The following is a 14,710-nucleotide window of genomic DNA, read 5'->3' on the forward strand; positions in this document are numbered from 1 at the left end:
GCAGAGGATCCTTGGACGTGACTTGACCACCTGCCTCAAATTAGCTTATTCTTCAGCCGGTAGCCAAATAAAGAGGCCGAGAGGCCTCGACGTATTGGGGGAAAGCGGAACCCGAGGTAAACTTACTAAGAATTAGCTTATTGCACAAAGAAATAACATTAGCTTATTATTTTTTTATTATTATAGATGAATAATGAGTAATTTATAAAGATATGTAAATAAGTAATTTATAAAGATATGTAAATAAGTAATTTATAAAGATATGTAAATAAGTAATTTATAAAATAAGTAATTTATGTGTCAATCACTTACGAATAAAGTTTTAGATTATGATTTTGGAATTTGAAGAAGTGGATTAGTTTGTGCATGATTGGGACTACAACTTACAAAGCTCTTTTTAGTGCTAAATCTATTAGAATTTATTTTTGTAACATTTCCCTGAACACAAATTATCATAATAAATATTTCCGAAATGTCTGGACTAGAATACATCAGTATGCTAGTTGTGAGATAACATATAATAAGTTTGGGTTGGAATACTGTAAGTTAAGGCTTAGTATATTATAAGGTGGGATTATATTAATGATATAAATGCTAAAGGTGTTAAGAAATCCTTAATGTAACCTGTCATAATTTATGTGAAAACCTCAGACATTCGCTACATGTGGATGGATTGTTCTTGGATACAAACATGCAACTTAATAAATAATTACCCTAAACCATGGTTATCCTATTCACTTTAAGATAGTAATTTTTGCTAAGTTAACAAATAAAGACATTAACATCGAAGAGCTTGTGACCGTACGAGTTATCTACGACTCTCTGGACACTGACGTAGCGGCCACAGACACCCACTGGTTTAAGGAGATCGATGTAGCCGCCGCCGTAGGAATATGGTCCAGGATACGTGGCGTACAGGGCCCAGGAGCTGAAGTTTCCATTGGTAACGTTTGTAGAGCCCACGCGTACCTGTGGGGACATTATAGCCCAAGATGTAATACTGAAGAAGGAAATATTAATTTTTCTTTGTACTCTTGTCAAAAGTAGATGGTACCCGGGCTGAGGAGGAAAGTGCAAAAATTCGTTTAAGGACGTGAGGAAAAAGATATCCAATAGAAGAAGGAGGACGTAAAACACAAAAGACAGTCGTGGGAAAAAGTTAATCCAGGACTGAAGCGAAGGATGGGAAGCCAACATCAAGGTGGTGGTGGTTGAGGCATTGGAAACTTCTCCATTTCACAAGAGAACTTAAGTAGGAACACTAAGTCGGAGAACTGTACGTCGCAACAAAGATGGTAGGAGAATACATGTTAGGAATTCTCAGGTATGCTTGGGTCGACCCAAGTACCTGACTGACCCGGGCTCTCAACACTTATATGATGGAGTCTCACATTACATACTATGTATGTCTCGCACATCTTTATATTACCTCTATGTCACGGAAGTATGGAGAGTCATCGAGCGCCCCTCGGGGCAGGAGCTGGATCCGGCAGATGCAAAAGACGTTCGCCAGGTCCAGCATCCACCACGGTCTCTGCTCGCTTCCACCAAGCGATGAAAACCAGGTGGTCAGGTAGGCGTCTATTGCTTTACTCTGGTGGTGGTTGCTGTTTACGATGACAAAGATAAAATTAAAAAAAAGTGGAAAGTGATAGGTTTGTGAGGATGTGACAGGCGGAAGTGACCATTTGGGGAGGAGATAAATATTGCTCAAGCCCGTTAGTGTAACGAGATTTTAGAGCTAAGTTAATTGCGATTTAAATTATCAACATAAAACTTACTTATTAATTAAAGAACCAATAATCTCGGACCAGTAAAATACGAGGCCGTCGAAATACCATCAACCATAATGAACACTGTCAGTAATTTAAGACATTGTCCATTATTACATTCAATATTATAATAATGTTAAATATTAAAATTAAGATCACAGCTACAGACTAGATCAGGCTCCATAAACCGCTGGGTGAGTCTCTGGGAGATGACCAGAACAACGTTTGTTATCTTCACACTACGTATTTTACAACTTTGGATTCTTCGCAAATTCAACAAAATATAAAACTGTTTACTTAGTTTAGTCCAGGACAAATATGCAAATTGCAATAATCACTATATTTAATACAAGAGGATTCAATGGCTTTTAGTAATTGTTTTAGATTCACTCCAGTTAAATCGATGCTTTATATCTCCCACACGACCGTAAGGTAGACTTTTGGCATTTTCCTAAGGCTTTTTTTTTTTTTTACACATGTGGGTACAGGAGCAGACGACTTTTAACTCCTGTTAGCAGGCCGAGAGGTTTTTCTTATCATAGCTCATGGGAAGCTATGACCAGCTGTACCAAATTATTGTGGGTGAACAGAAACGAACAGTTAAGCACTGGTGCCCAGTCAATCTTTCGTTTCCAGGACTCTAACTGAGACCAAATCTTTATCATCTCTTATATAGATATGATGAGGACACTAGTTAATTTTTATGTTTTTAGATATATACAACTTTTGCTTAAATAACGCAAGATATTTTTGTTTGATAAGTATATGTATCAGAAAGAATATTATATGAATAATGTATTTTCTAATGCGCCTTAGAGTAGCATGAATAGGAAAAAGGGAAGAAAGCAGTTTAGGCCCTCTACAGAAAACGGCTCACGGTTTGCTTCTCAAGTGACAAAACAATTTTTTTGGTTTAAAATTATTAGTGTATTTATATTTTGCAAACTGTCAGCATCACTCTTTGTTTTACTTGGTGTCGAACTACAAGTTATAAGTTATTTATACACACATATAACATTGGACGGCCGTGTAAAGTAACGCGGGATCGATTGATTTTTTCAGGCATTAGATATAATACATGATTAAGTTTGGTTGGATATAAATTGAAGCCGTCTCGTATGAACCGATAGGCTTTCAGAAGTTTCCTTAATTATTATGCTCTTAATTATATTTCCTTAATTATGCTTGTTGTTGCCTTCAGCCTCGTTCTGGCAGTTTCTGCCAGAACGGCGCTGGAACCAATCGTATTGGCGTTTGCCTTTCCATTGGAGACTTTCGGCGCCGTGGAGATGGGGGGGAGGGGACGTGCTTCATGGGTGACGGCTTCTCCCACGTATCTGCCTACCCTGACTTTGCGCCCTGGAGTGGTCACTCCAGACCGACAACTTGAGCACAACTCCATAGTCTCCTGAGACTGATGGATGCCTACTAACTGTCCTTACAGTCTCGTGAATCGTACAACCCAGCTATCTCACCTAAATGGCTGTATCAATACATACAGATTATAAATGGTGCTAGCGTAGACGGTCTTGCCGGCGTGGGCGACCTCTTGAAGGGCAGAGCAATCTGGTATGTTGGTCAGGGTGTACCTCATGTGTGTCGCTCCTACTGCTTCACCAGCTCCACCCATCGTGCACACGCCACCTTGGAGACCAAAATATGGAAAATTTAGTTAGGTGTTAATACGTTGTTCTGATCGTTGTCAATATTTTAGTTCTGTCTCTATCCACTTTGTGATTGTATTCGGTCGTTTCTAATTTCGTTTTAAGGCTTAGATAGAGACCTGCTAAGAGATAAAACCCCAAGGGACTTTATCTGGGGTTGAACCACTCTGGTAATCATACCAGAGTGGGGATCTCTATGTTCTGTAAGAGCCACAGTAACCCATACCAGCTAGCCTCTGCTGACCTTGGAAGGAGAAGGTCAATCCTTGATGCATGGTACAGATGAGGGCGCACATGATCCTCGACTTTGTGGTGAACTGGCTGGTGTCGTTGGTTAGGCACCTTACGGGCGTTTCTCCCATGTAAACAGTGACAGCTTTCACGCCCACCCCAACTACCAGTATCCACGCCCAACACCAGCGTACCAGCAGCAGCTTGGCCATGTCCGCTTCGTCGTTCTCACCCGATACTAGAGTATAAAATAATAAAACAATCCGTTTGATATTGCTACGTATGGTCGGGGGTCGCCATAATTCAAAAGGAAACAACGTGTCAGGGGTCATGTTCAGACCCACGCAAAGATTTTTTTTTGGCACGGCCCACCGGCTAGGTGTTTCCGGCGGGCTACACTGGTCTCGGGAAAATGAGGAAAAATGATAGCAGGAACAATTTCCTGCTATCAATACTTTGGCCGCAGTATCAAAACAGACAATCTATTCACAGCTTCAAAAGGCTTTCCCAACCTCCCACTCATTTCTTAATGTTAATGAGTAACTATTTTTTTTTTTAAATTTTACACTTTTTGAACTCTCCCTAGCGACCACCAACTCGCAAATGGTAGACTATTTATTGTTATATATATATATAAAAAAAGGGATAAGTTAAATAAATTGGTTTGGTAACTTTCTACATACACAATAATTTTCCTTAGTAGCAAAATACATAATTCTTACTCTTTAAGGCGGAGCTCTTTTGATATCAACACTGGCGGGGACTCCTTGGCTTACTGATTGTGGGCCCTGTAGCCTCGCGCTGATGAAACCTGTTGTTGACTCGCGCGTCTTCTATTGGTCAATGTCTGCATTGTTTTTCCTATTTTAATATTGTTACATCGACGCAATACGGTTACTCATTCGTATTATAAAAACCCTGAAAGATTCTTAACAATAAGATTGAAGCTAAACACACAACGTTCGCTCACAGAGGGAAGGCGTCTTCTGGGACAGAGGAAGTGCTTCTGGTAGCATTAGGCTCTGAAAGCTTGAGCTGCGTGTACATTGTGACGTTATGGTCACGCCACTTACCTCGTGCATACAATATATAATATATATATTGTATGTATATATGTACAGTGTGTTTGTTTTATTTAAAATGTTAAATGTTGTATGTATATGCACTATTGTGCATGCACAGTATTGACTTTTTCTATACGGAAAATGTAGCAAATTGTGCACAGGATGTTGTATCAGTGTTTTCCACTCTGAAATCTTTGTGAATATATACAGTACATTTTTTTCTTGTACATTATGAAGAAAACAAATAAATTTGATGAGACTTGTTAAAAACACTTAGAGTGATTATTTGCATTTGGAGGTTAAGACTAATTAATAATTTACTTCTATCGGCCATTGTTTAGCCACGACAAAGTGATGAGGTGAGAATAACTTACATTATTATTCTATCGATTTTTTATTTTTTGGCAACTAGATTAATTACAGCCCATCCTTCAATAATGATTGTACTTACAGCAACTTCAGTATTTGGTCATACGTAAAAAAAGGAGTATTAGACCCAAAGAGTTCATGTTTTTATATTATAAAATTAGCCCAAATAACAAAGAATATTGAAAGTAACTAAACAATTTAATCTAACCTGCCCAAGCAATCCTAGGCCTAATTTAGCACATATTTGTTATATTAGGCCTAGTAATGTTTTAAGTCATTTGCATGCCCTCTACAAAGTTAATACAAAACATGAACATTGTTGGCTTTAACAATTCAGTTTTATACGTTCGACCAAATAATTGCACAGTACTATAATTTAATGATTGAGCAATTGGTATATATACAGTACTGTGTAGAGTACTGTGTGCACAGTATTTTATACCATACACAGTATTTTATACTGTACACAGTATTTTATACTGTACACAGTATTTTATACTGTTCTTACAACCTTTGAGACTTAGTAAGGTTCTTTTCCCGCAGTGATCAAAGTAAAAGAAAATCGGCCTTGCCAAATAGTGTCTAATAGTGTCTAGGGTATGAATAAAACACTGCATAAACGGGAAAACAATATAACTACGCTAAGGGTGACAAAATATAACATACAAATGGTAAAAATATAACAGCCAGAAATATTCTTCAGCATGCAATAATATCATTAAATCGTTATTGAGCATAGACAATATTCTGCAACATATGAACTGATAAGTGGGATATCACACAATAGTCATACCGAGAGAATTAACTACGTTATCAGCTAAAATAACAATAACCACCAACTTAACTGAAGTACATGTCTCCACCCCATCAACTCAGCCACGCTTCTGGCTAAATCCTGGCTTGCAGAGCAGGCGTCCTACCAACACATCAACTAAGCATCCACATGAACTCTTGTGAAACTCTACTAACAATAAAATATTACCAAGAAATAACTCATAGGTAATCTAAAGAGTATATAATACTGTTACATTACTCACTAGAATTTAATGGCAAACAATAATAAGAATTAATCAAGGTTGAAATATAAACGCTAGCTTGACAACCAGCCCATGGACCAGATTCACGAAGCAGTTACGCAAGTACTTACGAACCTGTACATCTTTTCTCAATCTTTGGCAGTTTTGTTTCCAATTATTAAACAGTTTACAAGCATGAAAACTTGCCAATCAACTGTTGTTATTGTTATAATCAGCCTCCTGGTGCTTCGGAGCTCATTAACTGTTTAATAATTGGAAACAAAGCCGCCAAAGATTGAGAAAAGATGTACAGGTTCGTAAGTACTTGTGTAACTACTTTCGTGACTCTGGCCCCATACTCTAAACACATCCAAATATGGTCATCCCCCCACACGGAAGAACCACACTTCCTCCCAACAGGAATTAACTTGCAAATGCCTATCACAAATAATACAACTCAAGCACACTACAGCATACAATAATCTATAATCATACAATGTCAATCGGATACACAACTGGATACTATACTAATTATAGAATAGACAATATAGTATTATAAGCATCATGATAATGTTAGAATCCATGCAAGATTCGTAACAACTGTGTACAAAAACAGTGTACAATATTGTGTATTGTTCTCTACAGGACTTCTTCTGTCTGGCACACATGCCTAACTGATCATGACATTACTATCAAATTTCTTTATACTGTAGCATTAAAATTAAATTTTTCAGTTTAGCTTTATCAGTTAAAATTTATCATTAATGAGCAGAGTTAAAGTGCTATTTTGAAAGTAAAATTAAAGTAATTTAATCAATTTTTTCTATACTATATAAAACCAAGGATTTACAGCATCTTAAGTTATACACTACTTACAGTAGCATAAATGCAAAATGCCATAAATAACAGGATTTTTAATGATGCTCAAGTTCTTTTCATTTTTCCACCTGGCTTGCCTGAAGAGTGTTGGTTAAGCATTATCATAGAAGGTAAAGGGATACAAACCTGTAAAACACTTGTAGTATGTGTGCGTGTTTCTTTGGGCATGCACACGCATGTGTTATGGCCTTACTGTTTTGTATATGACTAGACATGAATGGGACACACCTTCTATGCGATATATGATGGGCATGCATACAGGTTGCAAGTACTGTACCTCTCTATGCCGAGTGCCACAGTTGTGTGCGCATCCTACAGTTTACCTTACTATGGTGAACAAATATGACTGTACATGCAAAGTTAGAATAATTGTGGAGCTGCTCTTTAATTGCATTTCCGAAAATCTTCATTACGGTAATAAAACCTTATTAATCAAATTCTTTGTTGAACTGATGCCATAACTCTCCAAACAGGTAATACACCATGCTGGTTATAATATATTGGCATCATATGTAGTTACTGTCTTTAGATTTCTGTGGCAACCTGTTTACTAATAAATTCACATTTTTAATAATGTTCAGGCTGTTTGTTTACTGCACAAGGTATAATTCTGTTTCCTTGAAAAAGATCTTGTGTTCATGATATATTAATTTGGGGATTACAGTAGTAGTAAAATATTGTAATTTATTGTTTTTATTCATGATACTTATGTTTCTGTCTGTTCTTGTCTGTATACTGAAGATAAATTAAGTTTAAATTTACGTATAATCTTAACCTAGCGATATGTACAATAAAAGAAGAAACGACAACATTACGGTTTGTCCTGGACCATAATCAGGTCTTGTACACAACTTGAGAATGGTCCAGGATGAACCAAAAGTCTTCGTTTCTTAATTTTCTGATGATGTGTGGTTTAGACATTATCTCCTCAGCCATGTTGTGACAGTCTGCACATGTACTCTACAGTATACACAAATATAAAACAAAACTGGTATTGTTACATTTGTATTTAATATGTTTGTTCTAGTAAAATATTAAAATTTGGTAATTATAAATCTATTAAAATATTTTCAAGCTTCAGTCTAATATTATTAATGTGCAGAAATAAACATGTTTTTCAAGCATTATGTATAGGACTTGCCTTACTCCTACACAGGTAGTGTACACAGGTTCTCTCCCAGTATGAATAAATTATAAGTTGCCAAATAAACAAAGAAAATTGATTGCTAAAACATGTGCACTTTTAATATTAAGAGAGAAAGAATGTAAGTTTAGATTGCTGACAATGTTTTGATACAGAAGTCCAGAGCTTTTAAGACTTTCAACCAATACACATTTAACTTATCTGGCATTGCTGTACAAAGATGAGCCAAATTGGTCTTTGGAGTAGTGTTATATTAGTGTGGTGTGGGGAGTGCGTTACATGATGTGGACAAGGATGGATTTTATATAAAAGGACGACCAAAATCTATGGAAGTGGGCAGTTCAATGCATATTGCAGTCCTACTTTATAAATGTATAGTATTTTTAAAAGTAATTAACTTTAAATGAAAATAACTTGAGTTGACTCTCACAAGACACAGTCAGCTGTGTCCTGTGAAGGGTGTGGGCAAGGGTCAGCCGTGTCTTGTGAGGGGTGTAGGCAAGAGTTCGTATGTTGTGATGTCGGTACAGTATTGGACTAAAATGTATTAATAGAAATTTCCTCCTTTGCTGACAATCTTCAAATATTTACAAAAACATTTTGTTGATCTTATCATTGGTCTAACTGCTATAGGCCCACTTCTAACTTTTGCACACTATATTAAAATCTGAAAGCGAGATGAAAACCCTCTGTTGATGTATGAATTAACTTACTAGTAGTTTTAAGTATTGTACTATATTATGACCATAATACCAATTTGTGGTCCATTATTCATGTTGAGCTTGAGATGGGTCTTCAGGAGTATGACGATTAGCAACATATCTCGCAGTAAGGCAGATATAAGATATTGATGCAAAGTTTATTTTCAAACTGATATTCTAATATTCACATAATACAATCATTGTTATTGTTGATATTTGTAGTTACTTTCAGATGCTGTAATTAAAATAAAGCATTGTCTAATAATTTGTCTCATTTTGGCAACACGTCCATAACCTTATGCAGAAATATCAGGCCATATGCACACTATGCTATTCATTTGTCATTTGAAGAAATGTTTTCAATGTTGAGACACAAATTTTGTCGGAATCATGAGCTCATTTAAGGAACAAAGGTGAAATGAATGATACGATTCTATCACATTAGACCAATTTAGAAGTTATTGTCAGGCTCCTATTTTAGCATATCTCAGACTACAATTTATAGAATACTATTAAAAACAAAATGGCTCCTCCAGTGCTACCCTTTGAAGAATTATTGGCAACTATAGCAACCCCCCCCCCCCTCCTTGTAATTTTAATTAAATCTGAAATCGGGAGTTTGTTTTGCATAGAGTTTTACATTTTCATACATCCTCCCTCCTCCAGTTTTATCTTCCTCATCCTCTCTTCCAATCTTTTCCCCTTTTCCCGCCTTCTCCGTCTCACGTCTCTTCACCCTATCCCCGCCACTCCTCTCGTCTCCAACTTTCCACCTCTCCTTTCCCATCCACTAACCCCTTTTTCCATCTCTATTCCCCCCCCCCTCCTGACTGGCCTATGACCCTTATGCATTATCTTTGAAAGTTGGGCGAGGCTAGTCCCAAGCACCTTGGACAGACAAGCGTTCTATATTTTTATGAATGTTATAGATATAATTATAATCTATTATATAGATTCGAGGATAAAGATAAAGTATATACATCAGGAGGTGACCTCCAAACCTCGGTGTATATACACTGAGTGTTTAGTCTTGGACTATGTTAAGGACTAAAGTATTATTGTTAGATGGTCAATAAGCTATCGTGGTTGTCTTAACCTTTTGTGTCGTTTGCCCGAAACCTAGTGGCTTTAGGCATAGTATGTACTAGCTCTTATCTAGAAATTCAATATTATGTTTAACTCATTTTTAATGCGTGTACTTTACCTGAATACACATTATCTTCCAGAGGTTGATAGTCCTTGAGCCCAACACCAATTAAATTGGTATGAGTGCTGACTGCTGTCTGGGATTGGAGTGTATTATTGTTCTAATTGCCGATTTATGATTAACTAAGAGTCGAAAGTAATTTTGGGCTCTACATCCCGAGAATCAGAAGCCGTAGATATGGACAGATGAGTGAATAAGACAAGTGTTACTAGGGGGTTGAGCGAGATACATTGTATCGGATTTTGGAGAGAATGCCTACTGCTTTAGAAACTTTTTTTTTATATTTTAAATACGGCAAATTAAATCCAGTTTGTTGTCAATGTGAACACCATGGAATTTCCCATCTACTCTACTTTTAATTTTGGCAATGTTAGTGGTAGCTCGTAGAAAAATAGAATGGAAGGACTGTCACTGCTTCACACAACAGTATAATAATATTAAAAAGAAAAATAATTAAACAAAAGACCTTAATAAACATATCATATACGTACTATAGGTCCGTAAGGGTTGTCATTGTCAGGATGGTGGAGGTAGACTGCTGAAGTGTTAACGTAACAAGAATAATTCAGTGACTGAGCTGCACCCCATGCAGCTCAACGTTGCCCGATGTAGCGCCAGTAATTCCTACATTATCGTATATCATGACAGACCCTCCTCTGAATAGATAGTACGTTTTAATACGAAATGTAATAAGTACAATCCTGACCATAGGCTTAGTACATAAATATACTTAATCGCACACAAATATTGTGAATATTAGAGTTTACCTGAAAAGCTGAATAGAAAACCACGACCAAACCTAACCTTCTTAGTGTATCTTCAGATGGTTATCTTCAGATGATTTTCGGGGCTTAGTGTCCCCGCGGCGCGGTCCTCGACCAGGCCTCCACCCCCAGGAAGCAGCCCGTGACAGCTGACTAACTCCCAGGTACCTATTTACTGCTAGGTAACAGGGGCATCAGGGTGAAAGAAACTCTGCCCATTGTTTCTCGCCGGCGCCCGGGATCGAACCCGGAACCACAGGATCACGCGTCCAGTGTTCTGTCCACTCAGCTACCGGCTCCCTATCCGTATAAAGACAAGCATTTTATTGCTTCTTAATTACAATTAGTACTTAACCTATAGCTATATTGATATTACAGTTTTATAAAGCCAACAAAAACTTAAATCTTTCAATAAATTATAAAGTAACTCAGGAATATATAATGACTTACGAAAATTCAATGTATGTGCAGGCGACGAATCACAACAACGTAACTGAATATATTATTCCCAAACCACTCAACAGAAAACGAATGAACACAGAACTTCTTATACAACTAACACAGAGACTAGCACAACGTTGGATGTATATTCATAATACTGCGTTCAAATTCTTTTTTCTAGACTTTTTATGCAAACTTTGCACGTATTTTTAAAATTATCTATTGTTTTTATTAATTATTATTATTATCGTAATTATTGTTATTATTGTCATACAGCGGCAACATTATGGGTATACCATACTTATATAAAATTAATAACAAAGACGTTCCATGCTAATACATATTGGAATGCGACGTATTCACGGTGAAAAGTTTTACCGGAGCGTCAGAACTGAAAGTGTGAAGGAACAATTTTTCACGCCTTGGGATCTTATATACTGGAACGTGTGTAACTTGCTCAGATCTTCTCATCCTGAAAATATTTTAACTCCGAAAAGGTCGCCACCATAGACAAATTGACTACACAGGGATTGTCAGGGAGCGCCCCAGTATTGGCATCTTTAGCCTATTTCAAGGAGGCCAACTACTCCTCGTTCCTATTGGACTTTCAGCAAACACGCTGGAGAGGATCCTTGGACGTGACTTGACCACCTGCCTCAAATTAGCTTATTCTTCAGCCGGTAGTCAAATAAAGAGGCCGAGAGGCCTGGACGTATTGGGGGAAAGCGGAACCTGAGGTAAACTTACTAAGAATTAGCTTATTGCACAAAGAAATCACATTAGCTTATTATTTTTTTATTATTATAGATGAATAATGAGTAATTTATAAAGATATGTAAATAAGTAATTTATAAAGATATGTAAATAATTTATAAAATAAGTAATTTATGTGTCAATCACTTACGCATAAAGTTTTAGATTATGATTTTGGAATTTGAAGAAGTGGATTAGTTTGTGCATGATTGGGACTACAACAACTTACAAAGCTCTTTTTAGTGCTAAATCTATTTGAATTTATTTTTGGACCATTTCCCTGAACACAAATTATCATAATGAATATTTCCAAAATGTCTGGACTAGAATATATCAGTATGCTAGTTGTGAGATAACATATAATAAGTTAGGGTTGGTATACTGTAAGTTAAGGCTTAGTATATTATAAGCTGGGATTATATTAATGATATAAATGCGAAAGGTGTTAGGAAATCCTTAATGTAACCTGTCATAATTTATGTGAAAACCTCCAAGACATTCGCTGCATGTGGGTGGATTGTTCTTGGATACAAATATGCAACTTAATAAATAATTAACCTGAACCATGGTTATCCTATTCACTTTAAGATAGTAATTTTTGCTAAGTTAACAAATAAAGACATTAACATCGAAGAGCTTGAGACCGTACGGGTTAACTACGAATCTCTGAACACTGACGTAGCGGCCACAGATACCCACTGGTTTAAGGAGATCGATGTAGCCGCCGCCGTAGGAATATGGTCCAGGATACGTGGCGTACAGGGCCCAGGAGCTGAAGTTTCCATTGGTAACGTTTGTAGAGCCCACGCGTACCTGTGGGGACATTATAGCCCAAGATGTAATACTGAAGAAGGAAATATTAATTTTTCTTTGTACTCTTGTCAAAAGTAGACAGTACTCGGGCTGAGGAGGAAAGTGCAAAAATTCGTTTAAGGACGTGAGGAAAAAGATATCCAATAGAAGAAGGAGGACGTAAAACACAAAAGACAGTCGTGGGAAAAAGTGAATCCAGGACTGAAGCGAAGGATGGGAAGCCAACATCAAGGTGGTGGTGGTTGAGGCATTGGAAACTTCTCCATTTCACAAGAGAACTTAAGTAGGAACACTAAGTAGGAGAACTGTACGTCGTAACAAAGATGGTAGGAGAATACTGGTTGTTAGGAATTCTCAGGTATGCTTGGGTCGACCCAAGTATCTGATTGACCCGGGCTCTCAACACTTATGTGATGGAGTCTCACATTACATACTATGTATGTCTCGCACATGTTTATATTACCTCGATGTCACGGAAGTATGGAGAGTCATCGCGCGCCCCTCGGGGCAGGAGCTGGATCCGGCAGATGCCCAAGACGTTCGCCAGGTCCAGCATCCACCACGGTCTCTGCTCGCTTCCACCAATCGATGAAAACCAGGTGGTCAGGTAGGCGTCTATTGCTTTACTCTGGTGGTAGTCGCTGTTTACGATGACAAAGATAAAATTAAAAAAACGTGGAAAGTGATAGGTTTGTGAGGATGTGACAGGCGGAAGTGACCATTTGGGGAGGAGAGAAATATTGCTCAAGCCCGTTAGTGTAACGAGATTTTAGAGCTAAGTTAATTGCAATTTAAATTATCAACATAAAACTTACTTATTAATTAAAGAACCAATGATCTCGGACCAGTAAAATACGAGGCCGTCGAAATACCATCAACCATAATGAACACTGTCAGTAATTTAAGACATTGTCCATTAATACATTCAATATTATAATAATGTTAAATATTAAAATTATGATCACAGCTACAGACTAGATCAGGCTCCATAAACCGCTGGGTGAGTCTCTGGGAGATGACCAGAACAACGTTTGTTATCTTCACAACACGTATTTCACAACTTTGGATTCTTCGCAAATTCAACAAAATATAAAACTCTTTATTTAGTTTAGTCCAGGCCAAATATGCAAATTGCAATAATCACTATATTTAATACAAGAGGATTCAATGGCTTTTAGTAATTGTTTTAGATTCAATCCAGAAAATTCGATGCTATATATCTCCCACACGACCGTAAGGTAGACTTTTGGCATTTTCCTAAGCCTTTTTTTTTTTTTACACATGTGGGTACAGGAGCAGACGACTTTCAACTCCTGTTAGCAGGCCGAGAGCTTTTTCTTATCATAGCTCATGGGAAGCCATACCCTGCTAGTTTCCCTGTAACATGACCAGCTGTACCCAATTATTGTGGGTGAACAAAACGAACAGTTAAGCACTGGTGCCCAGTCAATTCTTCGTTTCCAGGATTCTAACTGAGACCAAATCTTTATCATCTCTTATATAGATATGATGAGGACACTAGTTAATTTTTATGTTTTTAGATATATACAACTTTTGCTTAAATAATGCAAGATATTTTTGTTTGATAAGTATATGTATCAGAAAGAATATTATATGTATAATGTATTTTCTAATGCGCCTTAGAGGAGCATGAATAGGGAAAAAGGGAAGAAAGCAGTTTAGGCCCTCTACAGAAAACGGCTCACGGTTTGCTTCTCAAGTGACAAAACAATTTTATTGGTTTAAAATTATTAGTGTATTTATATTTTGCAAACTGTCAGCATCACTCTTTGTGATGAACCTCTAGTGATGAACTACAAGTTACAAGAGTTATTTATACACACATATAACATTGGACGGCCGTGTAAAGTAACGCGGGATCGATTGATTTT

General features: G+C 37.1%; 1 protein-coding gene across 1 annotated transcript; it reads right to left on the reverse strand.

The window, feature by feature from the left end:
* Nucleotides 1-305: 305 nt before the first annotated feature.
* LOC138358195 (uncharacterized) lies at nucleotides 306-11,687 on the reverse strand. Its single transcript, XM_069315700.1, has 5 exons — nucleotides 11,262-11,687; nucleotides 3,681-3,905; nucleotides 3,272-3,416; nucleotides 1,430-1,607; nucleotides 306-969 (listed from the first exon to the last, which is right to left on the reverse strand). The coding sequence occupies exons 2-5, from the start codon at nucleotides 3,877-3,879 to the stop codon at nucleotides 763-765; spliced, it is 729 nt and encodes a 242-aa protein (XP_069171801.1). The 5' UTR covers nucleotides 3,880-3,905; nucleotides 11,262-11,687; the 3' UTR covers nucleotides 306-762.
* Between the last annotated feature and the right edge of the window lie 3,023 nt (nucleotides 11,688-14,710).

This window comes from Procambarus clarkii, chromosome 82 (assembly GCF_040958095.1).
Source record: "Procambarus clarkii isolate CNS0578487 chromosome 82, FALCON_Pclarkii_2.0, whole genome shotgun sequence".
In the NCBI taxonomy this organism is placed as follows: domain Eukaryota; kingdom Metazoa; phylum Arthropoda; class Malacostraca; order Decapoda; family Cambaridae; genus Procambarus; species Procambarus clarkii.

Excerpts from the sequence above, each read along its gene's own strand:
- LOC138358195 (XM_069315700.1), bottom strand. The coding sequence starts at position 3,879 with ATGGCCAAGCTGCTGCTGGTACGCTGGTGTTGGGCGTGGATACTGGTA. Across the intron at positions 1,608-3,271 it reads GCTAGCACCATTTATAATCT|CAACCACCACCAGAGTAAAG; the intron begins GTATGTATTGAT and ends CATCGTAAACAG. Across the intron at positions 970-1,429 it reads CATACTTCCGTGACATAGAG|GTACGCGTGGGCTCTACAAA; the intron begins GTAATATAAAGA and ends ATGTCCCCACAG.